The sequence below is a fragment of the Saimiri boliviensis genome, chromosome 16 (assembly GCF_048565385.1).
Source record: "Saimiri boliviensis isolate mSaiBol1 chromosome 16, mSaiBol1.pri, whole genome shotgun sequence".
In the NCBI taxonomy this organism is placed as follows: domain Eukaryota; kingdom Metazoa; phylum Chordata; class Mammalia; order Primates; family Cebidae; genus Saimiri; species Saimiri boliviensis.
The window spans coordinates 62,891,260-62,918,492 of record NC_133464.1 but is presented as its reverse complement, the minus strand read 5'-3'; the positions used below and the strand labels follow the sequence as shown (position 1 = coordinate 62,918,492).

The 27,233-nt window shown below is 35.6% G+C and overlaps 1 protein-coding gene across 3 annotated transcripts; it reads right to left on the bottom strand.

Moving 5' to 3' along the window:
• On the bottom strand, nt 1-26,647 carry ESD (esterase D). 3 transcript variants are annotated; one of them, XM_074387720.1, is made up of 10 exons: nt 26,623-26,647; nt 22,638-22,685; nt 20,232-20,306; nt 15,583-15,671; nt 12,818-12,916; nt 11,228-11,352; nt 10,010-10,129; nt 8,167-8,265; nt 5,823-5,990; nt 1-243 (listed from the first exon to the last, which is right to left on the bottom strand). In XM_074387720.1, the coding sequence occupies exons 3-10, from the start codon at nt 20,297-20,299 to the stop codon at nt 163-165; spliced, it is 849 nt and encodes a 282-aa protein (XP_074243821.1). In that variant the 5' UTR covers nt 20,300-20,306; nt 22,638-22,685; nt 26,623-26,647; the 3' UTR covers nt 1-162. The 3 variants fall into 3 exon arrangements, with proteins under 3 accessions (XP_074243821.1, XP_003942259.1, XP_074243822.1); XM_003942210.3 differs by lacking the exon at nt 26,623-26,647 and adding an exon at nt 26,315-26,413; XM_074387721.1 differs by lacking the exon at nt 26,623-26,647 and adding an exon at nt 25,643-26,290.
• Between the last annotated feature and the right edge of the window lie 586 nt (nt 26,648-27,233).

Here is a 27,233-nt window from a genome sequence, read left to right as displayed (position 1 = left end):
TAGGTTTTATATCTTTATTGAGATGGGATTCAACTGTAGAATGAAGCCCTTTTAGCATTATAAAATCCAGTGTTCTGAATTTTTTTTTTTTTTTTTGCTCAGCAATACAGTTGTATTTTACAACTTTTATATTCCTGAAGAGATTCTCTTATTTGGAGTTTTTCATGCATTCAGGTATTTGGCATGATGTCTGATGTGATCAGTAATAAAGGTTGCAATGAAGTAGTAGCTATGATCATAACCCTAGAAGACAAGATAAAGAGATGATAAGACATTTATCTTCCATTCAGAAACATCAATATTAGAACATTAAACATATCTCTAAGGTCATTTAATTTGCAAATAGTCATAACATTAAGGAAGTATGAGGAAGGTTTATAATAAAATCAAGGTTGTCGTACTTTAACATCTTCACTGTACATAAAAGGGCAGTGAAAATATGAAGGAAAACTAAACATTCTGCCTAGCTTCTAAACATAGTCTAGCTTCTAAATGCTGCCATTAATATGTAAAGAGAGGAAGTAACATATTAATTAAATATGCAGAGTAGACATTGTCATATCAACCAAGATGAAAAGAATCAGGATTTAGAGAGCTTAGAAACATGGGCAAGACATTTCAATTTACAAATGCAGCACATCAATAAGACAGTGACTATTAAAAAAAATATAAAATAAGCACAAAAACAATATAGAAAAAGAACACAAAAATGCCCAAATGCACTATCCTTGTTGGGAAGTCAAACACAGCCATCATAAATCATGTTAAGAACTCCTCCTGCACTGTAAAAGTATATCATATCTTTATTTGAGGAGAAAGGAATAATCCATTAAACCTTGACATCCCTTAGCAATATATCAAATTAGGTAAAAAGTCAGTAAACCATTAAAAAACTACCACGAAACAGAGAGAAATGTGATGTGCTAAGCAGTTGAGTTGAAAGATATTTCTATCTATCCAGTCAATTAAAACCATTGTTGTAGGTAAATGGAGAAATAATCCCTTTCTGGTAACTTTGACACCTCAGAGTACAAGATAAAAAATAGTCTTCCAAAAGAAAGAAAGAAAAAAAAAAAATAAGGTATTAAGGTGGTAAAAAATTTCTTCCTTTTTTTTCTTTTCTTCAACTTTTAAGTTCAGGGGTACATGTGCAGGATATGCAGTTTACATAAGTAAACGTGTGCCATGGTGGTGTGCTGCTCAGATCACCCCATCACCCAGGTATTATGCCCAGCATCCCTTAGCTATTCTTCCTGATGCTCTCCCTCCCCCATCACCTTTTGACAGGCCCCAGTGTGTGCTGTTGTCCCCCATATATCCAGGTGTTTTCATCATTCAGCTCCCGCTTATAAGTGAGAGCATGTGGTGTTTGGTTTTGTATTCCTGCATTAGTTTGCTGAGGATAATGGCTTCCAGTTCCATCCATGACCCTACAAAGGATATGATCTCATTCCTTATTATGGCTGTATAGTATTCCATGGTGTATATGTGCCACATTTTCTTTACCCAGTCTATCATTGATGGGCATTTAGGTTGATTCCAGGTCTTTGCTATTGTGAATAGTGCTGCAGTGAACATACATGTGCATGTATCTTTATAATAGAATGATTTATATTCCTTTGAATATATACCTAGTAATAGGATTGCTGGGTCAAATGGCATTTCTGCCTCTAGGTCTGAGGAATCACCACACTATCTTCTACAATGGTTGAACTAATTTATACTCCAGGTGGGAAGAACTTTCTAAGAACTTTCAAACACCAGATAATTTATCCCTACCCACAAGTAAAATACAAGGTTGAATAAACTAAAAGAAATAAAAGTTTAAGAATGATTTTTTTTTTCTTTCAGTTTTGGACTAGTAAATAGTCACTGATGGGAAAAAAAATGAGAATTTTTCTAAGCACCTAAGAAATAAAAATAGAGCTAATAAAAATATCACCGATGCTTCAGAAAACAAGGCAAATCCCCAAGGTTTTGATGAATCAGTAAATGTTCTCAATCTCTCCCTTCCAGAAGGTATTAAATGTTTATCTTGGGAACAGTAGTTAATAAAAAGTTCTGGGTTAAGGTCAAAGTAACATGTCTTTTAAAGCAATTTGTCATCTATTATGGAAGTGAATGTCACAGGAATGTTGTCAAGATTAAAGCTGAGCCTCAAAATTACTTGATGTCATGTCTCTCAATGATTAGACTAAGTACCAGCTGGCTAGTTAAATTTAGAGCTAAATTACAGTTTCCTATATAAAGAAAGAAACGTAAAGAAAAGCATTTTCCATCCATATTAATTCTTGAATTGTTAAGGCCATGAAACCTGTAAAATGTACCCGAGTATTTATTATCTGCCATTTTTCACAGATCAAAAGATGGGTTTGACAGATAATGGGTACAGATGCAGGGAAACAGACACCTCAAAAGACTTGTGTGACCAAGTCCCAACGTGACTGAGTATGCCATATTTTATTCTTAGTTTCTTGTATGTTAAGAGCCATCAGACACACATGAATAGCCATCATTATTATTAGAGAAGTCTCAAGGTAAACCCAGGAATATATTGCAGGACAAGATAAGACATCTAAAACCCAAAGCATATGACCAAAAGTTCCATAATGATAAAGATTCACCTAGATGAGAAAGAATAAAATGCCTGCCACAAGGGATCAAGAATTTTTAAAAATATCAACAAAAACTCAGTAGAACACATCTGAATTATTGCTGTCCTGCTGAAGGTAAACAATTCGAGCTAACTGTATCATCCCCAACTAGGGATTCTGTTTATCAGTCTTATTAAATGGGGATGGCTTCTTTAATTAAATTCTTTGATGAACGAGTTGGTATGACATGTTAAGCAGCTCGTGCAAATGTCTATGTTTAGTGACACCCAAAGGGGCCTTTTCACCTCTACCTCACACTTCAAATGGAAAATCCTTGGTAGCAAAACTCTGACGCCTGGAGCATAAAAATAAATGAACACATTTCATTCTTTCATTCTTTTCACTCAAAAGGAAGCAGTGCTCCAGCAGCCACGGTGGATGTTTATCCTAACAGGCAATGTTTTCTTACATATTTTCCAGACCCAATAAGAAAAGCTTGGATATGAACCCCAAGGTTATTAAATCTCTTCAGTGTTTAAAAAGGAAGACTTTGCATTGTACCCATTTATTTAACAAGTATTGAGAGTCTCTATGCTTGATAACTATGCTAAATAAGCATGGGATACAGAGACGAACGAGAGATCTCTATGTTTCTGGGATTCTCTGCCATGTTCTTACTCTTCTCTAAAAGGCAAATCCAGAGGCTGTAACAGCCTCTCAATCTTCAAAAAGGTCCTGAGGCTTAAGGAGGTAGTATAGCCTCTCCTTCTGTTCCACAAAAAGAGAATACAGTTTCGGGAAACTCCTTGAGTATTAGATCACTAAGTGTTTTTCCTCACTGTGTAACTCCAGTAAGTAAAGATAAGACATACTAAGCCCTTCTTTTTCAGAATAAGATTTGATCTCTGTACATTAGATATCAGAAGTTTGCTACCTAGTATTTTTTTTTCAATTTAGATTCCCTGAAGCCAAAATAGAAAAATAAAAATATATAAATAAGCAAATAAATATCTGCAATGCACTAACCCCTCCAATTTTTTTTTGTTGTTGTTTTTTGACATTCGACAGAATATAAATTGTGAGCATTTAACACCATTAAAAAGAGGTAAAGGAATGAAGTTGAGTATATCATGTACGTGATTGTAATTATTTTTCTTCCCTGTCAGTTTATTTATATATATCCTCTATTATTTTCAGCTTATTTTTCTATCCCAAAAGAAATACAGTTACAATATGCTTATAATCAAATGATTAAGCAGGTGATATGATAAAGCAGGTGATAGAACTCTCAGACCCAAGGTAATCTTGGGCCAAAGCTGGTAAGAAAATCTGAAGGTAGACTCTCTGGAGCCACTACTTAGGCATGTTCATTCAATTGTTGATTCAATTACAACATACCTGAACGAAATCTGCTTCAAGCTGGGTAGTTCACTCTTAACCTGACCATGCTGGAAGTAAAGTGAATAGAAAGTTGTGCCCGAGCCCAAGATTGTAACTCTTGTGCTTTGAATACTTCCTTACTTTTTTAGAAGAACTGAGTCGTTTGTCTTGACTCCTCATTAAGCATAGCCAACTATGTGTTCTAGTTGCTTGGGATACAGGCATTTTAGAAACAAGTAAGTTGACTTATTTTTCTCTCCAAGAATGTCATCCATGTTCTAACTCTGTTGTTTTTATAACAAAGTTGAGAGATTTTCAGACTTTGTTGGCAGGCAAAAACGTTGTAGAAACAGAATTTTTGGGCACAGTCTTCGGGGAAGCAGATGAGGCATCCATCCATCATGGGTAGTGCCAAGAAATTAAGGTCATTTGGAAAAAACATGGTTTGGTATGTCACTTATAGCTATAGTTACTGAAGTTAAATGTACTACTATATTTATAGCCAAATCGGCATTTGGATTTCTCAAGTCTGGCTGTTGACCTACAATTTAATTGTGATGGTAAACGTTCAAATAAATCTAACACAAAATTCTATTACTCAAGGATGGACACTAAGAGACAACAAGGTATATATAATGTATTAGTTTTTGACATTTTCTCACTATATATATATATTTATATATAGAGTTCATATGTGCAAAATACCCCTGCAAACAGGAAAATTGCTCAGATCTTCTGCATAAGTTAGACAGGCAGCAAGCTATGCAGAATTTCTCCTTGTGCTAGCTCGAATTCCATTCCTTTGCTCCTCAGGAGCACATCACGCTGCCTGAGAATGGCTTGATAAATGACAGGAGGATAGTATTTGAAGTCAAATGGCCTTGCTTCCACCACTCACTAGCTATGTGATATTAGATAAGTAGGTTACTTCTCTGAGCCCATCTCCTCACTTGTAAAACAGATGGACAGGAAAGGAATGACATCTCACTTGTGGGTGTAAGAATTAACAATGAGTTAATGCTGTGAAAGCATTTTACAAACTGTAATGTACCACATTACACATTGATCTTGATTTATTTGAACTTTTACCAACATAATTACATCTTAGATCAATGTGCCTGACATATTATCCTTAAACATGAATAAAAATTTTTCAACAATCATGATCATGTATAATTTTCAGTGCTCATTTTTTTCACTTTGAAATATTTTAAATTATATTCTGAAGCTTTTAAATTTTTTTAAAAATAAAAGCAAAATTTCTTTAATTATGACTACAATAGCATATATAGAGTTAGATGAGTAGTGGAGAGTCAAAAGTATTTTAGTTAAAACAACTTGCAAGCCAATTGGGACTCAGTAATTATTCTTAAACAACTAGAAACATCAAGTAGCACAACGAATAGCTTAGTGGGTAAGTCAAATAACATAAAGCACATACGTGTGATAAATAATACTTAACTTCTGAGGCCAAAATATGCATATAAAATAAGGAGTAATTGGGGTAGAAGTTTGTCCTTTTTATTCTACCGTAGCAAAGGCATATGTGTAAAGAAAGATGTATCTGCTAACGTTGAAGATTAATCATCATTCAAGCATCAAACATCTTGTTATTTACTGGTTTGATGGAAAATAATATTTTTCACTGCCAAAAGCTTTCCTATTTCTATCAAATTTAGTGTTAGATATAATAATTTTATAGGCAGGCTTTCAATTCAAGTGTCAATATAATTAAAAACTTACTAGAGTAGCATTTTATATTCTAAAATAAAGGTAAGAAAATGCCACGAAATCCTTATTCTTCATAGTTACATTATTGATATCAAGCTAAGGTTTCCTAGTACTTGCCTCTTGTAATCGAAAAACAACGGGGATTTTCTTTTCTGTACAGGCAGCTATGAAATTGTCAGGGAGTAACTGTCCATCTAAAAGAAACTGGTCATCTTTTCCTTGATCGATTAGTATGTCCAGCTGAGAACCTGGATAGGATTTCACAAGATGGGTAGCATCATATGCCTGTAAAAAGAGAAGTTAAATTGAAAAATAAATTCAAAGGTATTCTTCAGAATATTCTATACTAGTCCCAAATAGAAATTTAAAGTTATTTAAGTTCTAAGGCTGATTAAATCAGAAATATGCTTTTAAGTTGGCTCAAAATCTTGCCAGGTTTTTATTTACAAGGTCTTCAGAATTCTATTTTCTAATAATAGTCTCTTCCCTACTTTCAGGCAGTCCTAGACTAGTGGCAAGAATCCCGTATCTCAGGCATTCTTCACAAAATGTCCCTTTTCCTTCTAAACCTTTAATATTCTTAATCTCCTCTTAACTCCAGTAAGAATATGATTTTTTTTTTCTTTGTAACTCCTTCCACAAATCAGAAATTAGAAGTTTCTTCTAACTCCATGATCTTTTTCTACATAGTCTCTATTTTAGATAATCTTTTTTTTTTTTTTTGGTCTCTTCTTCATGGCTCTAATTCCAGACATAAATACATTCAGTCTTCTTTTTTGCTGTTGAACAGCACCAAACTTCTGCTATCTATGTAAGTTTTCAGAAAGATCTGTTATGAATAATCTGAATCATATCTACATCATCTCAAATTTATTATCTGAGGAGCTGCCACTAGTTACAATTTTATATTTTATCATTCATCTTGAAATATTCTGAATTATTCACATATATTCACTAATCACAACTTTTGTAGGTTGACCAAGACAAACGGCCATCAAAAGATTTGTCCTCTAAGTATCCTGCTTTTGAAGACTCTATTTCCTTTTATCTTAAAAGAGTGAGAGAGGACCTATGAAGTCTGACTAGTTCTAAATCCTATGATTTCATAATTCTACATGGTTTCCTGATTTCAATCATAAATACTCTAAATACAACATAATTAAGACAGTAAAATCTACTGTCACTTGGAAAAAAGTACATAACTAGATTCCTTTTTAGGTTACTTGTGCCCCTACGTCTCACCTTCTCCCTCCAATTAGTTGGTCATTTACCCAATTCTTCTGTTAGACCATAAGCTCTCGGTAGATGTGAAAGATCACCATTTTCGTAACAAAGGGGCTTAGAACTTAGCATAGACTTTGCACCTGATGAAGACTCAAAACACTGATGTACATTCAATGCCAGTTCTCAAAGAACCTAATCCTAAATCAGTTCTAGCATTCTTCCAATATAATAAAAATTCAAGTGTAAACACAACTGTAATCTAGTTACTAAAGGACGAACCCTCTAATTTGTTAGAATTTCAGTAATCACCCTTAAATAAAGTAGGGGTTCCTGTAAGAATGACCCCTGAACACAGAACTATAAATACTTTAAGACAAAGATGTTGTGTTTTTTATCCATTCAAGTATTTTCTGCTTGTTAACAATGCATGATGATGAGTTCAAAGTATTCAGACTCTTGGTGGAATTTGTAAACGGCCCATTTCTGCACAAGAGTAAAATGGCTCTCAAGAGAAAGGGTCATTTTTATTTTCACTTGCAAGCACCTGTTTTGCAGGCTTAAAAAAAGCAATCTTGCTGTGGGAATATTCACATAAATGTATATAACAGAATATCTATTTTCTAGACCACTCTTAGGTCTAGAATTTAAAATCAAGATCTGAAATGCTGAATTTTGAAAACAAATGCATAAAATAATTTTAAAAGCTAGGGTTCTTTGTTTCTATTACACAATGAGCACACAGTTAATAAGAGGCAAGTCAAAATTTCGTAACACAGGTTGAACATCCCTATTCCGAAAATCCAAAATCAGAAATGCTCCAAAATCTGAAACATTTTGAATACTCACATGACGCTTAAAGGTCACGTTCAAAGGAAATGCTCATTGTAGCATTCTGAATTTTTACATTAGGGATGTTCAACCTGAAATATGTGGTATTTTTAGATTAGAGATGCTCAACCTGTAACATGTGGTATTTTCTGCTATGTTAATTTAGAAATAAAAGTAAAAATTAACCTTTAGTAGAAAAATATGTAGCCCTAGAATATCTGCCATTATTTAATACAGTTAGAAAGTAGGGTTTTTTGTTGATATAAATATATATAACTTTTGCTAATTCATCTCAGCTCTGGAGTCCTAAATTAAGCAGGGTAGGAATACAATGTCTGTGGTATGTCCAGCCTTTTAAATAAACTTGAAAACTTAGGATTGAGTATTAAGATAGCCATTCAGTACCTACCTTCCATTTACTTTGATCTGTTCCCAAATATCCACTAAAGGCTTTTTTGCCCCAGGGACAGAGTACAGGGTTGCAAATTGGAGCAAATGCTGACACAGACTTCAGAAACAAAATAAATTTAAAAACAAGTTATATTTTGCTAAATTAAATATGAATAGATACTTGCAACTTGCTTAAAAATATAGAATTTATTTGCAACTTACTTAAAAATTCTGACTTGACATTAAAACCCTGTGAACAATTTTCCTTTTGATACATTACTGGCTTAGATTGTAGGCCTTTCCATAATACGTGTTTTGTATATTCTATTAAGAAAGCTAATAAATATAGTTGCTAAAATAATGCAAAACACTACACTGCAATTTAATTAAGATACAAACAGAAGTTCATGTTCAGCGTTTCTGCTTTTTTTAGAACTGAAAATTAGTCTACAGTAATATAAAAGTTCATGCTTATCTTAGTGAACATGTTACTAAACCTGACACATTATTTCTCTTAAACAGTACCAACAAAGCGGTGAGCAATGCATTTCAATATGATAGAATTTTAAATACAACTCTATGTACTATAAAATGTTCTTTTTCACTGGATATGGTGCAGAGATGGGATCTCTCAACTTCGGAGTATTCATTAATGTACATGTTTAGTGGTATATACTAGATTTTTTAAAGGATGAAAAATTCAACTAAGTTGGCTTTCTACCTCAGACATGATAATTGGACTGCCTTAAAAAAATGGAAATAGGCTGGGCACAGTGGCTCACGCCTGTAATCCCACCACTGTGGAAGGCTGAGGCAGGCAGATCACCCGAGGTTGGGAGTTAAAGACCAGTCCGACCAACATGGTGAAACCCCATCTCTACTAAAAATACAAAATTAGCTGGGTGTGGTGGCACATGCCTGTAATCCTAGCTACTTGGGAGACTGAGGCAGGAGAATTGCTTGAACCCAGGAGGTGGAGGTTACAGTGAGCCAAGACTGCGCCATTGCACTCTAGCCTGTCCAACAAGAGCAAAACACTGTCTCCAAATAAAAAAATAAAAATAGAAATGCTTACTTAGCAGAAAACCCACTGTCATGCCATGAATTAGTAAAATTATAATAAAGCTTACCAAAAACAAAATATTTAATGCTATAGCAAGAAACTGCTAAGAAAAATATTTTCATATCTCAGTAGCACACCTAAAATAATGAAATTCACCAATCTTAAGGGTATGAATAGCCCTGTAAATTTAAAAGCAGAAGAAATATTAAGATGATAGTTGCTTTGACACTTCCCTTTTCAACTCTTGTAACATGCTGTTCTGCACAGTATAACATACTACATATGGTAGTTATTCAAATCTGACTCTAGGAAAGGCTGAGAGTGATGTTTGTTAATCAAGCTGCATTTCAATTTTCATCAGAGGCATTAAGAACAGAATACTTAAGCTTCTACAAATCATATCTTTTACCTCGGAAAATCAAAGTCAACTTCACAAAGACATTCCTGGTAAGACTATAAATGATAGGTCCTGCCACAATACCATTAATCAATAACTGTTAGAGGAAAAAAGTGTGTTCAAAACTATAGTTAGAATAAAACTAATTAAAGCAGAAGCTACATTCTATAATACTGTTAGTAGGCCAATAAGAAAGCACTCTTAATGAATTCCTATGCTTCTGATTCTGTAGCATATACTCTATGGTCAAATTAAATACCCATCTGCCAAACACCCCAAAGTTCTCAACACTAGAAACGTTTCGTTTCAATACTAACAATATTGTAATTTTAATCTTTGAAGGTTCCTAATATTATGTTATTCAAGACAAATATTTATCACTAGAAGTTTAGATAATCTTACTTTGTATTTTCCAGGATTTTTCAAAGCACAGATCAGAGCTCCATGGCCTCCCATGGAGTGGCCAAAAATAGATGTCCTTTGGGGATCCACTGGAAAATTGGCATTTATGAGTTGGGGAAGCTAGAAAAAATTTAATGGTGTGACAAAAGGTATCAAAGAAAATAAGTTTAGACTTTTTCAAAGTTATATAAAATAATTACACAATCAATGCTGCCAAATCATAGTGTTAAAATGGTTTGAACTAGTAACAATGAAAACAAAACGAAACAAAATTCTCAGGTAGACTATGGTTATTAATATATCCCTGGAAATATATGGTACAGACTTCTTTGAAAACATTTTAGGAAGGTGATGCAGAAAGAACCTTCAAATGTTCTTAAATTTTGACCTAGTAATTTCCTTTTGGAATATATTCCAAGGAAGTCAGCCCTTAAGGAGAAAACATTATGCACAAAGATAATCAATGCAGTAATATTTATTAGGGTAAAAATATATAAAAATCCACAAATATCCTACAAAAGGAAAAAGTAAATTATGGCATATGACAGAATGTTATCCAATTATTAAAATTAGAATAACACTGGAAAATATTTTTATATATAACTTATAAAAAAGAACAAAATAAAAAGTTTACAGTTACATGAAAACTAGTCATAGAAACACAGTCTGGAATATACCACAACAAGTGTTTTTGGGGGTAACAGAAATACGGGCCATTAAAAACCTACATTGTTTCTAAGTTTTATGATATACATATTAATAATGAAGATCATATAAAATTTAGAAAAGCATAAGCAGCATACAAATATTATTAATAGAAGTAATGCTTTACCATTTATGTTTTCTAAATGAGCCGTGGCTTATCACTATAAAATATATCCAAATGTGCTTATGTAAATTTAATGGTAAAAAGAAAACAAAACAAAACTATATCCAAATGAACCAGCTGCCAGGCAAAGTAAAGGTTTTTTTCATGTATCATTTTCTTGTTTATTCTGGGTAGCATAAACAGGTCTCAGTATAATGATTAAACTCTTTAATTGTACTTAGTGTTAATTTAAATTGCAGTAAATGGGACTACAGTACTAGTAAACTTTGGAATTTTCGCTAATAACTTTTATACCCTAGTTTAAAGTCCTCAGGATTGTAAGGACTTTGTGTCCAAAAATCAAACTCTTGGCAGTCATCAGTTAATCATTACAATACAAATTAAATTACCTCCTCTGTGATGTAAGAGTACATTCTGTAGTTGGTTTTCCAAGGATCTTCGGTGGCATCAACATAAAATCCAGCACCAGTGCCAAAGTCCCAGCTCTCATCTTCTCCTTTAATATTGCAGCCACCTATCAAGAAACAATCTTGTGGTTTCATCTGCTCTGTAGTAATGGCCCATGTTTAACACCACACTTTGAAATGAATCTGCAAGTCCACTTGCATGGGAACTGCAAGTCCACTTGCATGCCTTTTGGAGCATATGATCGGATTATGCTTCCTGCTCCTCTTGCCCTTGAATGGGGCCACATGACTCGTTCTGGCCAGTGAGGTAAAAAATGACTTTCCAAGCTGGAGTATTCAGCTGCCAAGGTAAAGCACACTAACTTTCTTTGTTGATGAAGTTTCTTTTGTACCCTGAACATATGCTTCCTTACTCTGGTTTACCTGTCAAAAGGACTGAAATCTTTTTGTCTTTCAGAAATATGTTGTGATCCCTTCCCTGACGACCCTCTCTCACTACCAGCACCTCTTTAATTCTCTTTTACACAGGAGTGGGGCGGCAGATGCTTGTGCTCACCTGACTATCTTGAACTGAAAATGTTTTCTAATATGCGTTATTAACGGAGTCATTCCATCCCATTTCCCTATCTATCCATCCTCCACTAAAATTTTTTTATATTTCTTTTTAATTTATTTTATATACTTGCATGTGGTTAAAAAGCCAACCATTGGGATTTTGAATAGAATTACAGTAAGACATAGAGTAATTTGAATACATAACCTTGTCATAAGCTCCATTTTATCCATCTAGAAAAACACCATTTTCCCATTTATTAAAGTCTTCATTTATGATCTTTAGCAAAATTTTAGTTTCCTTTTTATACATCTTTCTAAGTTTATTCCTTAATATTTTATATTTTTGATGCTATTTGAATTAAGTCTGTTATATTTCTAACCAGACATGCCTTGTTTTTGTACAATATGGCCTGTGAAAGGAAATATAGGACTTCCCAGGCCAGCCATATACCTTCCCTATTTTCACTGCCATTGAAATTCCATTTCCTGCCACTTCTAGAGTCATAAAACAAGTTTTAACTGTCTGATACATTGAGCTCTCACATATTTGATATTTTCATTTCTCTAATGTAACTATTCAAATCATCTATATTAAAACTAATACTTGTTTAACTGTATGACTGATGTTAACAGAGATGAAAAAAGATGTAATTATCATGTAACAAGACAGTTTACCTTTGGAATAGAAAAAATAACTTCCTATGCATTACACCTTAGTATTTTGACAGTAGTTCCAATATGATATACGAACTGAGTTGCTCAAACTCTGCTTTGAAGTATCTTAATCTGTACAATCGGAATAGCGAAACTATCCTCTTTCGTAAGAGCCATGTCATGAGTAAAACTCAATGAGGAAAATGTGTAGCATAGTATTTTGGAGTCATGAGGACAATTGAAAGGTTAGTAGAGATAATGGCAAAAATATAAAATGAATAGTAAAATGTATATATCATACCACTTATAACAGTCCTAAAGATTGAGATGTTTATAAAGGATACCTGGACCACAAACACTTACGAGGGCTGGTGTCTGGAGCAATGACAACAAGACCATGTTCTGAAGCAGCTTGATGATAACCAGATTTTGATATAAAATTTTGTTCTGTGCAAGTTAAACCTGAAGATAAAAAATATTGTTACTGGGCACACAAGGACATAAAAGATGTGTACCATTAACACTGAGGATCATTAGACCAGGGGGAGAGGGAGATGAATAAGGGCTAAAAAACCGCCAATTAGTAGTTCTAAGGCTCACTTCCTGGGTGATGGAATCATTCATACGCCAAACCTCCAAATCACGCAATATGTTCATGTAACAAACCTGCACATGTACCCCCTTAATCTAAAGTAAAAGTTGAAATTATTAAAAAAAATTATCTCATGCTATATTGTGAATGGTTTATAAGCTTTAAACTTTTTATAATACAGGAAAACAAGCTTACTTGGTATTATTAAAAAATTTTTTTTTGCTTTAGAAATAATTAAGACACTAAAATTCACTTTTTAAATAAAATTTATAATAGTATTAACCTAAGAACTGTGTTAGGTGAAGTGATTCCATAACTATCCTTTTAAAATCACTTACTAAAGTTTCAATTACTAAAATGCTTTGGACCAGATGTGTTTGGGAATTCAAAAATTTTCAAACTGTAGAGTGGCAATATGGTGCATAAGCCCAATATTAAACAACTCCAGTGAAGTGTTATCAAATACGCTAATTAAACATCACACTATTTCTGCATCAAAACATGAACATTTACAGTAAATAAGCGAATACTATAGTATTCAGAATACAAATAACTTAATATTTTTTATATACAGGTAGTTCTCAGCAACAAAATTTAGCTTAATCATCTTTGTATTCTTCACTGAACTAAAAAGAGGGTAATGGTGACCACATGCCATCCTTTTGAGTTTTAGCCTCAGTTTTAGAAGTTTCTGTTATTTTTCCTAGCTCTATGCTTTTCAGTCATGTGATAAGAGAAGATGACTTAATTCTTTTACTTTAGGTATCTAATACTATAATAATGATATGAGAATGACAAGGAATGAAATACCAATCGACTTTATTGATCATTTCACCAGTTGAGAGACATCTGGTTTGTTTATACTTTTTGGCTATTATAATAGTGTGCTATGAACATTCATGTGCAAGTTTTTGTGTGGACATGTTTTCAATTATATTGGGTACACAGCTAATAAAGGGCTGTTTCAATGGTCACCTTCACTGGAGAAAGATACAAATCACTACACATGAACTGTCTTTTAAGATTTCAGTTTGGATGTTTTGATTTCAGCTAATTTCTCTATTTTAGCAATGTAATAGTTGTGTCATTGGTGTCCTTAGACTTACTAGGAAGTAAATCTTCTGAAATTCTTTTGTCATCATCTCATGTGCACTGGTCAGGCAATCTTACCTTTACTCAGAAAATCAAGCCTTAATTTCCAAGGTCTATCTGTTCTTCAGCATCTCACTAAGGAAACTGTCCTGTCATTTGATGTAAACAAACAAAAATTCTGTGTTTTATACTTGTAAAGCTCAGACGTCTTGCTAGATTCAATTTTGGTTAGAACTTAGGGCCTTATTATTACAGTACCTATGACACAATGCCTTGGTCCTTCTGATCTGGTTATTATTGTTTAACCAAGAGATATGACTACAGTAGCCCTCACCGGAAACAAAATGCAAAAACAACAGGAGAAAAAACTAAATACAGCTCTGGACTGTGAGTCAGAAAATTTGTTTAACTCCACATTACTGTGTGACCCTGGCCAATATTTAGCTTCTCTGGGCCTCATTTTCTTTCCAGGGATTATATGACTTCTAAGATAATTTTTAGCTACCAATATTACATTTTCTGAGACAAATAACTAATTCTGTTGCTCTTGCTTTTGGCAATATCTATGCTTTTCTAGCAAAATTGGTGCTCTTCATTCAATCACAGAAATGTTTTCTTGAGTTAAAGTCAGATATGCACTTAATCTTTACCCTTTAAAACAAAATATTTATTCTCATTTTCAAAGACTGGTATTTGGGACTTGTCCTTGATGAAACATACATGAGGGAGGATTTGTTAAATCAAAGTTAGAGGAACCAATTTGAAGAAAAAAAATTAAAATAATACTCTATGACACAATTTAGTTGCTATGATTCTCTCTTTATAATGTTTGTTTCTAAGGATGAAGTAGTACCAACATCTTGTGAAAGAAAAGTTAGCACAGAGGTTTCAAAACGCAGGTGTCAAAATCTTACTCTCTTCACAATCTACTCTACAGTCTTTAATACAAACCTCTGATTAAGAAGCATTAGCATTCTTTTGTGACTTTCCAGATTGTTGTCGGAGAAGCTCTATGGAGTCTAATTAAAATATTTTAGAGAACAAAGAAGTTATTTGACTTCTTACAAATAGCTGGTTTCTAATTAGAGTCTCCTGATGTCCTGATTTCACCTACTATTGTTCTATTGGACTAGTAAAGTCTCTATAAACTCCAGAAATGCTTGAATAGGTACAAATTAGGTAAATAACTTTTCTAAGCCCTTGCTATTGAGTACAGAACTTTACATTTTCTGCTAAATTACTTGGTCTATTAGAAAAAGATGTGAAATAAGTATAATTCAGTAGGTCTGAAATTATTCTCAGGACAAAGTAACAGAGTAGACTATGACAGGCCCCTAAGGACTTAAGGCTCAGAAAGCTTACCAAGTCAAAACAAAAGGGTAAGATAAGCCAGTTAAAAAGAAAAAGGAAACTACTTTATAAAACTCAAATGCATAATACTTACCTGAGAGCCAATACAGCACAGGGCACTTTCCAGTTTCTGCCTTTGGTGGTAAGTAGACAGCAAATTTCATTTTGCAGTTCAGTTCAACACTAATTTTAGCAACAAGATATTAATGTCCCTCATTAGGCAAGATAGAAACAAAATAATTATGCACTAAATAAAAATATAGTAAAGGTCTAAAATAAGTTATTTAATGTCTAAAATAAGTGGTTCCATCAACATTTAAGGAATATACTTGTCCCTTAAAGAAAGAATGTGGCCAATCTGGCATACTGATCCAAACCAACCTGAGCCTATACTTTGCATGGCACTGTTATTTTGGGCAGAGTAAGTGAAAAATAAATGTAATCCTCATTGTGGTACTTATTTTAAAAAATTGTTTCTCTTTCTAAAGAAATGCATGAAATCACAAATCATCTTTTATAAAAAAATGAATTCTTGCCAGGTGCCATGGCTCACGCTTGTAGTCCTCTGGGAGGCAGAGGCGGTTGGGTCATGAGATCAGGAGTTCAAGACCAATCTGGACAAGATACTGAAACCCTGTCTCTACTAAAAATACAAAAATTAGCTGGGCATGGTGGTGGGTGCCTGTAATTCCAGTCATTTGGGAGGCTGAGGCAGGAGAATTGCTGGAACCCAGGAGGCAGAGGTTGCAGTGAGCCAAGATTGCACCATTGTTCTCCAGCCTGGGCAACACAGCAAGACTCCATCTCAAAAAAAAAAAAAAAAAAAGAATTCTTGAGATCTTAAATGTTTGCTCAGGGCACTAAAATGCAACACATCCTTAATTTGCTCTTTCATAACTAATATTTCATCACAATTACTATTAATGCAACTAGAAAAGGCAATTTTGATTAAAACCGCAGGCAATCTTCCAGTAAACAGTAATTCATGCAACAATGATCTCTCATGGGTTTAATTTAAAACATCATATAGATGGAAGTAAACTCTTACCACTTTGGAGTAAACACCTATCTTTTTATTAAAGTTATATAAGTACATACAGTTTAAAGTGAACTGTAACTGTAAATAGTAAATACTTCCACAAGCTTTCTTATGAAAAACTAGTTTTTCCTGGCCCGATCTTTTCATTTGCGTATTTCAGAGATGATTAATTTACTTCTTTTAGCTGATTTTTCTGGTATTTATGTCCCTATCTAAGTAACATGACTTTATTACTGCTTCTAGATTCTTCAGTTTTAGTTATTATCTATTGACTTGCATTATGGAAGGATTTTAGTGAACTTTCACCTCCTGTCTTTGCTCTCTGCACTCCCCTACATTTCCCCTTCTACTATCCTATCACATATAATTTTGGTTAATCAATATTAAGAAGTTATAAATGCTATTCAGAGATGAGCCATGTAGTATATTAGAATTACTTCCCCTTTTCTTTCAGTTTTTCATTTTCATTAAGCTAGAAATTCTCTCTTTTTTGTTACTGGTTCTCCTTCCTTGCTAGGAATAGACTCCTACAAAGGCCCCATCATGAGTTTTCTGTATGCTCCCTTCCATTCTCTGCATATTGGTGATTTCCTTTTTTCACATTATTCTAAGCAACTTTTCCTATTGATGACTGATGGCATAAAAAATTTCTGAGAGCTGTTTTTAGGTTTTCAACTTTTGTTAGGGAAGTTGAAACATTTACTTTCATTATAATACCATATTAAGTCCATATCCAATGCAGGGATATTTGTTATCAATACGTAAAATCAAGAGAGCATAATCTTGTTACAGGATGGTTGTTGCCTTAAGGCCTTCCTTGCACATTTAAAAATTTGTTAAGAGGGTATATCCCATGTTAAGTGTTCTTATCACAACAACATTTTTAAAAGAAGACCTGTCTCAAGTAGTTGTGGAACAAATCAGGTCTAAAGTCTGTTCAACAGCGGTATGATTAACATTTATATAAAAGCAAAAAAAAAACCCAGGATTATCAAGTAATCTTCTGAAACCTCTGTCCCTATCATGTCATTAAGATGCTGCTCAGTTACCAAAAGAATACATCTCACGCACAGAGATTCGTGTGGTCACTCTGTACATATCACGAATTCAATACCAAACTCCCTCAACCCTGATTGGTTTCATAAATTTCCTCTTCAATACAGTCAATTCTATAAATTACATTTTTTTAATAAAATGTCTTCAGACCAGTACTGCCGAACAGAACTTTCTACAGTGATATTAATAAAAAATGTTCTACATATGTATTATCCAGTATAATAGCTTCTAGTAACCTGTGACTACTGAGCAATTGAAATGTGGCTAGTGGGACTAAAGTTTTATTATTTAACTAATTTGATGTAAATGCCTGCATGTAATTTCTGGCTACCGTATCTCCAACTTTTGACCTGCTGCTTCCTAGTTGCTGCCTTAATATGGCCCCGCTCATCTGGAAATTCTTTCTCCTCTGATCTGTTTTCTTGGGTCTTACGTCTTCAGCTATCTTGCTTTAGTCCCTCATTTTGGTGAGGCATATTATTCAGTTGCTTCCAAAAGTGCATAGGAAATACACTTTCAGACCTTTCATAGATGAAAATGTCTTCATTCTACTCTCACTTAACTGACAATATGATTGGACATAGAAGTCATCCTTCAGAATCCTGAAAGCACTGCTGCTCTGCATTCTTTGTTCTAGTAATACCATTGAGCTAACCCAAACCTTTGAAAATTCTTAATCTACTTTCTCTTTTTCTCAATGTTTGAGAATTTTCTCTGTTTCCAATGCTCCAAAACTTTACAATGTTATTGGTGTAGATGTTTTCATCCATTGTACTAGACAACTTTTTACATCTGGCAACTTAAACCCTTCAGTTCTGGGAATTCTTGAATTATTTCTTTATTCTTTGTATCTAAACTTCTATTTCTGTTTTATTTTCCAAAATTCTAATATTTAATGTTGGGTTTTTGGACTAGTCCTCTAATTTTCTTATCCTTTCTGATTTATCGCTTTTGTCTTATTTTACTTTTGAGAATGTCCATGAAGCCTTTTTTTTTTTTTTTTTTTTTGAGTTTTGTCATTTCTACTATCAAAACTTAAATGTTTGGGCTTTTCTGTACTTGAAGTTTATTTTATTCTATATTTTTAGAGACAGAGTTTCACTCTTGTTGCCCAGACTGGAGTGCAGTGGGGCCATTTCAGCTCACTGCAACCTCTCCCTCCCAGGTTCAGTAATTCTCCTGCCTCAGCCTCTTGAGTAGCTGGGATTACAGGTATGCATCACCATGCCTGGCTAGTTTTTGTATTTTTTTTTTTTTTAGTAGAGACGGTGGGGTGGGGGCGGTTTCACCATGTTGGCCAGACTTGTCTTGAACTCCTGACCTCAAGTGATCTGCCTGCTTCAGCCTCCCAAAGTGTTGGAATTACGTGAGTCACCACGCCTGTCCATGTACTTGAATATTTTTAATAGCATCCTGCGAAGTCAGAGGTCAATATCTTTTATGCCTTTGATATGAACAGCAGTTTATATTAAATTAAAGGCTTTATGTAAATATCTAGTATCTTTAGCTGTCCACTCCCATTTAAGAGTGAAACACTAAAAATCTAGTTGAAAGCACCGTGCCTACTAGTGGAGTTTTCAATCACTGCTTTACTGTAAGCTCTGGTTAGATTACTCTGTTGGCAAATTGCAGTATCTTGAAATTTCTTCCTTTGGGCTACTCAAAATTCCCACAGGACAATTCTTCTGAAGGATACAAGACTAACTCCCCAAATTTTGAAAGCTAGTAAAAGAAACTCAGTGTGTAAACTTTTGCTTAATTTACTTGCAGTATTACAACTCCCACTAATTGTGTCTGGTATTCCCTAATACAAATACTCTGTTTACTGTCTCTAGAGAACATACCTCCAATCTTTCTCCAGAGTTAGTAAGACACAGTGCATAAAGCTGGGACACTCTCAGATCTATCACCTTTTAAAAACAGACTTTCAATTAATCTCCCTTTTTCTGAGTTCAACTTTTATCCTGATTTTCAGGTATACCCGGTGCCTTCAATTACTACGGCTTTTTATAAATTGTGTCATTTCTCAGCTTTTTATTGCTGATGTTTAGAATTTAGCTATCTAGGCTTTAATAAGTCAGGCACTACCTGTCCATTTGTATTCCTGCTTCTAAAATGTTACTCTTAGCTCCTGTCTCCTGTTCCTTTTTGCCTTTACAGGGGTGTGTGTGTGTGTGTGTGTGTGTGTGTGTGTGTGTGTGTATGTTTTTTAATCTTTTAATCTCTTTATTTAATGCCATTTTAGAGGCAGCAGAAGCAAATCCATGTGTTTAATGTGCTCTTTCTCAAAAAATCCAAGTGTTTTTCCTACACTTAGAGATCCTTAAAGAAAATGTTTTCAGAATTTTTACTGGCAACATAAGCATTTTCCCGAAGTTTCAGAAAAGCATCAAGTTAAACACTTCTCTGTTAAGAGAAATATTAACACTTCTCTGTTGAAGATAATTCTCTGTTAAGGCTCTACCTCACGCAATCATATCCACAGCTAAGTAAGTCTGGTAAAACTGTCAAATAGATAACCACAGAAAGAGTAAGCAAGTTTAAAAGTAAAATAAGATATCATAATTATCTAAAGATTTGTTTTAAAATAGAACAAAATAATCCAACAGAAGGAGAGGTATCTAAAATTATATTTTCTTAATAGATACCTGTCATGTTCAAAAACTTTCTGCAATCCCCCAAAGCACTTGTTGCTGGAAATCTGCTTCAATGCCATTCTTCTCCTATTAGTAAAGAGTAATCTCATTAATTTCCAGAGAATTAGTTCCTGAAAAACTAGAAACAAAATCAATTTCCTTCAGATAAATTATCTGAACATACAACTATTTTTTACCTAGAATCTGCTTTTCACATTTTTCTCCAGTAAATAATATTAAGAAACTGATTAACTCACATACCTGCATTTACATTTCTTACTCACTTTTAAAATATTTCATACTTTGGTATATCATTACTAATTTATTAACAAGTTCTTTGTCATGGTGGACTGCCCCAAATTCTTTTTTTTAAAAGGCAGAAAAAAATAAGCAAGTTACCAATTAATTATGTTAGTTTAGAAGATTAAAAATTGTTAACAATCTGCCTATCAACTGCAACAAAGTAGACAAGAAATTGGTATGACTAATTATAGTTGATTTCAAAATGGAAGAAAGATGATGTGATAATGATTTTGCTAATAATAACAGATAACATTACTGAACACTTAACAGACTGACACAGATTTTTCTAGATACTAAACCAGATCCAATTACTCATCCCATGAGTTTTTTTTTTTTTTTTTTTGAGACGGAGTTTCACTCTTGTTACCCAGGCTGGAGTGCAATGGCGCGATCTCGGCTCACCGCAACCTCCGCCTCCTGGGTTCAGGCAATTCTCCTGCCTCAGCCTCCTGAGTAGCTGGAATTACAGGCACGTGCCACCATGCCCAGCTAATTTTTTGTATTTTTAGTAGAGACGGGGTTTCACCATGTTGACCAGGATGGTCTCGATCTCTTGACCTCGTGATCCACCCGCCTCGGCCTCCCAAAGTGCTGGGATTACAGGCTTGAGCCACCGCGCCCGGCATCCCATGAGTTTTTAAGAGAAAGCAATATGAAACAAGATCAACACTTCTCTTTTTAAAACAAACCAATTAAGTAAAACATAAACCTGTTAACTCTTTTCTGTCTAATAAATATTTTAAATTTTCATGTAAAAATAATTTTAAACATATTTTGCATTTTAAACATATTTTATATATATATATTTTAAAAATATGTAAAAGAACATATATTTTTTATTGCTTTTACTGATCAATACAGGAAAAAAGAAAACCATTTTATCATAAATGCCTCTCGAGCAAAGGGAAACCACACTGATTCTGGCGTGTATCTCTCAAGGAAAGATTCCCTTACTATTCCTAGAAGCACTGTATTAGAATATAAGGCAGTAAGTCCTACATACTAAAGAAAAACCTTTAGATATCTGGAACAGGTATTACCACCCTGGTGATCTCAGTGAAATGCACTACTATGTGCCTATCAGCTGTAGCTTTAGGATTGCTCTTTCAAAGATATTTAACAATAATCTTAAAAAGCTAATTTGGAAATGTTTTTGTAAAATACTTAAAAAATTTAGCTTCAATCTTATCTTTAATTTTTTCAATAAACCCAAATACTTAGTTTTATTTTGGAAGATTAGGATTTGAACTCAGGAAGTCTGACATCAGAGTCCCTACTCTTAGCTACTATGCTGTCCTGACTCTCTAGAGGTTCTTTAAATATATTTTTTTAAAGGCACTCTAAGATAACAGATTCTGTAGAATTATGACATTACAATTGTACATAGAGAAACTACCGTCTGCTCAGTTTTATGCTTTTAATCTATAAAAGATTAATTCTTAACAAACTCCCATGAGACGTTATTAGTTATTGAATATTAACTTTAGCTATTGTTCACAATCCTATCTTAAATAATGAACTTAGAGATAGACATTGTCTAATTTTAATATATTAACACATATATATGAGACCAACAAATAAAATTTATTTGCTCAATTATTCCACAAGGAAACCAGATTTTCTTAAATGTAGCAAGGACTATATCCACTTTGCAAAAGATGGTATACTGAGCATGTATCTGGTACATAGAAGTCTATATACTTTGCTGTTTATCTATTTTAATAAATCTCAAGTTGTCAGTTTTCTCTACTTTTAAAATTCAAAACCAAATACTTTTCATTTGGCCAGAAGGAACAAAGTCAAAACATTTCTTAAAAGTTGGTAGAATATTTTTTAGAAAACAAAGTTTTTAAAGTATTTTTTCTACCCACCCATTTTAGAAACTATCTTTAATTACAAATCAAAAAATACATTAGGCTTAACAAGAAATACGACATAAACTAAGAACCTGATATGACATACTGTGACACACTATGATATCTGATATGTTATAAAAGGTAGTTTTATTTTTCAATAGAATTTTTCTATGTGAAAAATAGCACGTTTTAAAACAATCTATTAGTGTTTTTTTCATTCAATGTTCAGAGTAATATATAAACAATAAAACAAGTTTACCTATCCAATTGTTGACTGATTTTTGCTTGAACCAAAGGGTAGACGATGCTGAAAAAAAGACCAAATGGTTTACAATGGGATGTACTTTTCACAGCAAAGGTTATAGGGAGCTTATATATGCATATGCATTCTCAATAGAGACATTTTCTTCTTTTGAGTTAGGTGACTGTCTACCCTGATGGGATACCACATCACCACTTAAATCTAATTACCTTAATTGCCCATAATCTAATTATTTGCCACAAGGCCACCTTAATACCTAGTTTGCCATAAGGCTTGTTGGTGGTAGTTGGTCAAAAACATTTGTTAAAGTATTATGAAAGTTTTTTATCTTTTTAAATCAATAAAAAAAATTTCAAGTATAATTTGGAAGTATGAGATGCATTCAACTGCTGAGTGAAGAAAACAAGACTGTGGACTAGTTAAGTAGAGGAATATGGATCTATCTGGCTCAGAGTCGTAAGTGGAACTTTTAACATGGGGAGAAAAAAGGAGGGAAGAGATGAGGCCTGAAGGGCTACTACTAGGGTGACTAGAAAAGATATGTAAGAAAATTGGGCTTACGAATGATGCTGAAGTGATTGATATTCAGTAAGAAAAAAATATATAGAAACTTACATAGTATATATCATGTCACTTGTCTGACAGATTTCATTTAGGCTCCAGAATGAACACGTATGTAGGTTCTAGACCAGATTTTCTGGGAGAAAAAGGGTGACAGAGTAGGGCGGAATACCAAAAAACCAAACAACACCCTTCCTACTTCTCCTCCAAAAATAAAAAATAAAAATAAAGCCCAGAAAAACAATTTCACAGTGCCAGTGGGGGTCACACAATTTTTCCCAAAAGTTAGTGAACATCAACATTCTTTGGAGAAGAAAGGGTCTCTCAGTGCATAATACGTCCATTTCCCTAAAGACCAATCCTTACTGTTCCTCTCTTTATATTTTATTTATTTATTTATTTTTTTGGAGGCAGGGTCTTGGCCCTGTGGCCCAGGTTGTAGTATAGTTACACAATCATGACTCACTGTAACCTAGAACTCCAAGCTTCAAGATATCCTCCTACCTCAGCCTCCTAAGCAGCTAGGACTACAGGCACATACCACACCTGAGTAATTCAAAAAAAATTTTTTTTTGTAGAGACAGAGACCTTTTTGAAGCTAAATGACATACACCTGCAGAAATCTGACTTCTAATTTTATCCCTCTTCCCCTGAGTCTCAAGTTTTCCATGTATCTCTACTTGTGTTTTGTTCCCATTCTCTCAGATTCTTGGATTTTGATGTTTCTTCATTTTCAGGGTGTCCTATTCCACTGGCTGTTAACAACCTAGACAGGTGTTCCCCAAACCAATGGACTATGGTGTGAATAACTGGCTGTTGACCACCACGGTGTTGTTCAAATCCTCTTCTCAGTGTAAACTCAGGATCTGGCTTCCCTTTCCCTCTGTCTCCTCCACCTCCCTTTTCTTTTTTCTTCACACTCTTTCCCTAAACCTCATTCCCGAAATTTCAACTACATTTTCTGGGTGAAAGAATTTAAATCCACATCTCTATAACCAATCTTTCTCAAGCATTAGGGCCCATAATAAAATTTCTTGCTGGGCCCTTCTACCAAGACATGTCACCAGCTATTAAAACTCAATACATCTAAAATCAAGCTTCTACATTTCACCTTCAAACCATTCCTCTCTTCATGGCCTCCCTTTTCCAGACTAATGCCTGTCTTGCCTAACTTACATCTGAGATGCCTCAAAGTCACCTTCTTTTTGAATTCCCACTGCCATCATCCTAATTATATATATATGGGGATTAAAGCCTGACGTTTTAATCCAGTTAATTTACTGTTTAATAGATCCCTACAAACAGCTTATCTGCAGGCCTAATATGGCCTACATGCAATTGTTAGTCATTCTTACTTAGTATTTTTAAAACTGTGATAAAAACAAATACATAAGATTTACTATCTTAACCATTCCTAAGTGTGTATTTCACTAGTGTTAAGTATCCGCTGGTCATAATTAAAAACACAGATGCTAGCTCACAATAATGAGCAGATGAGAACTGCTTGACCGCCCCCTGGCGGCTGCAGGTGGAGACTGCTAATCCCCCTTCCCTGTTAGGCCAGTAGCTGAGAACCTACCTGAAAGTCAGTGAAATGGAAGACCATGTTAATTTTATAATTTTCTTCAAGTTTAATGCCATTAAAGTTTCATAAAATTAAAACCATGAAGGATCAGTAAAAAAAAGGTAAGCATGAATAAAACTCCACATAAACTTCAGTCACATTCTACCTGTGTACAAGCAATCTTTTTTTTTTTTTTTTTTTTTTTTTTTTAAGACAGCGTCTAACTCTGGATAAGCTGGAGTGCAGTGGTGTAATCTCGGCTCACTGCAATCCTCCCACCTCAGCCTCCGGAGTAGCTGGGACCACAGGTGGCACCACCACGCCTGGCTAATTTGTTCGTAGAGGAGGGTTGGCCATGTTGCCTAGGCTGGGTCCTCTTCTTCTTTATAAAAATTCACATGGTTTGCCCACCTCAGAATGTCCACTACACTCTGGGGGAAAAAACTAAAAAAATACAACATCTATAAACGCCCAACACTTCCACTTGGCTCTAAATATGGTCTATAATTTGGTCCCACATTATTTTTCTGGTCTCACTTCCTATTATGTTAGTTAAACCCAGCTATGCGTAATTCTAGGATGGCCTGGGTGTTGCTATCGGGTGACTTTACTCAATGCCACGGTACAATAGTTTCAGAGCAGGTTCTGGGGCCAGACCCTCTGGTTTCAAAGTCTGACTTCACCACTCAGCACTACTTGACACTGGGTAAGCTATTTAATCTGTGCCTCATTTGCCCATCTGCAAAATGGGGATACAGTAATATCAGTTTGATAAGGTTGCTCTGGGAGTCTGGAAGTTAAATGAGTTAATTCACACAGTGCCTAGAACGCGGCCTCTACCACACTAACAAACATGAACTATTATTTTTCCCGCTACCTGGAATGACCTCCTTCAAGTGGGCTCAAATTCCATTTCCCTGATGACCTCATCAGAAATGACTTTCACTCCCCCACCGCGCTCTGCGAGCGGTTTCCGACCCGAACGGATTTCGCCAAACTTCCAAAGACGCGGGTTCCCCCCGCGCCACCGGGTCGTGCCCGGACGTGGACGCCGCCCAGGGCAGCAGGTCCACACTCCCCTAAACCAGGCGCCGGTGGGCGCTACTAACGCGTTGAGGCCCGCTCCCTCCTTAAAATGCGTGCACATCTACTTCACGTTTTCGCGCGGTGGACGCGGGCCTAGAAAAGTCTTCGTAAACCGGAAAAGGCTGTACGAATGTAGCGGGCAGTTGGTTAACCGGCGCTCCGCCTGGGACGCGATGCACGCCCGAGCGCCCCGGGTTACACTAGGTTGGAGGGTCAGCGAAGGAAGGGACTAAGCGCGAGGCTCTGCGCCTCGGGACAAGGTCCTTGGCCTCCTGTCACGGCCGGTGGCGCTTAGGGACCCGCGATCGCCATCTCTGCGATCGTGCCTGCGGACATCTGCACCGCAAGCCTCGGGGTCCGCCCGGATTAGGCCTACCGGTGCGGCCGCCGCAGCCGCAGCAAGAGCCACAGGCGCCGCAAGAGGGCCGACAACGTCCAGGCCTCTGCCCGGACCCAGTCTTACCTCCGGCGGCGGAGTTACCAGCAGGCGCAGCCGGAAGTAAAAGGCGGGGCTCAAGATGGCCGCCGGGGCCTCGCCTCGCCCCCTCTCCACCCACATGATGCCCCGCCCCTCGGGTCCGGCTCGCGGTCGCTTTTGACTCCGGGTCTCCAGTCCCGTTCCCATGGCCCCGCCCCCTTTGCACATTGCACTTCCCGGCAGCCTCCGCGTGGGCGTCCCCTCTGACTCTGGTTTTCACCCGCGTTTCCACTCCTCGTGGCTACTAGGACCAACGAGGGGGGCGTTTGAGGATAATCCCTGTTAAACCTTACCTGTGAGCAGTCCGCTGTGCGTGCTCCAGACTCTCCCCAGAGCCGGCAGCAAGAACCCGAGGCATTAGGAAATTTGAGGTCTGGCTTCACTTAACTGGTGGAGAGGGTTTCCGTGTCACTTATGTAGAAACTGGAGCCCAGTTTCAGCTCCCCCAACTCCTCTGTCCTAAGTCTATCCGCGTCACCTACTCGGTAGCTGCAGTTAAACAAGAATCCTTTGAAATCTCCAGTCACCGACACCCAATGGGACCACCATAAGTTTTCCTGTTTCCTTCCTTCTTCCCTCGATAAAAATTAAGTTGAACTAAGTAAGATTTGCTGGTTGATAATTTACTGCAGATCTTTCCTTTTGGCCTCTCTGATTTAAGTAAACCGTGAGTGTAGTTTGCCTCTTGAGAAATTAAATCTGATTACAACAGAGCTACGTATTTTTCACCAGCGGTTAGACTAACATTGTAAATACCCTATCTGCTAGCTGGGGCTGGCCTCATGGGCCTGCAGAGTGTGCTCTTACCCCGGCCCCCAGAACAGGAGGACACTACACCTTCTCTCAATTAAGTTTTGAACCTGGGCCCCACATTTATGTCTAGCACTGGGCCCTGCAAATCGTG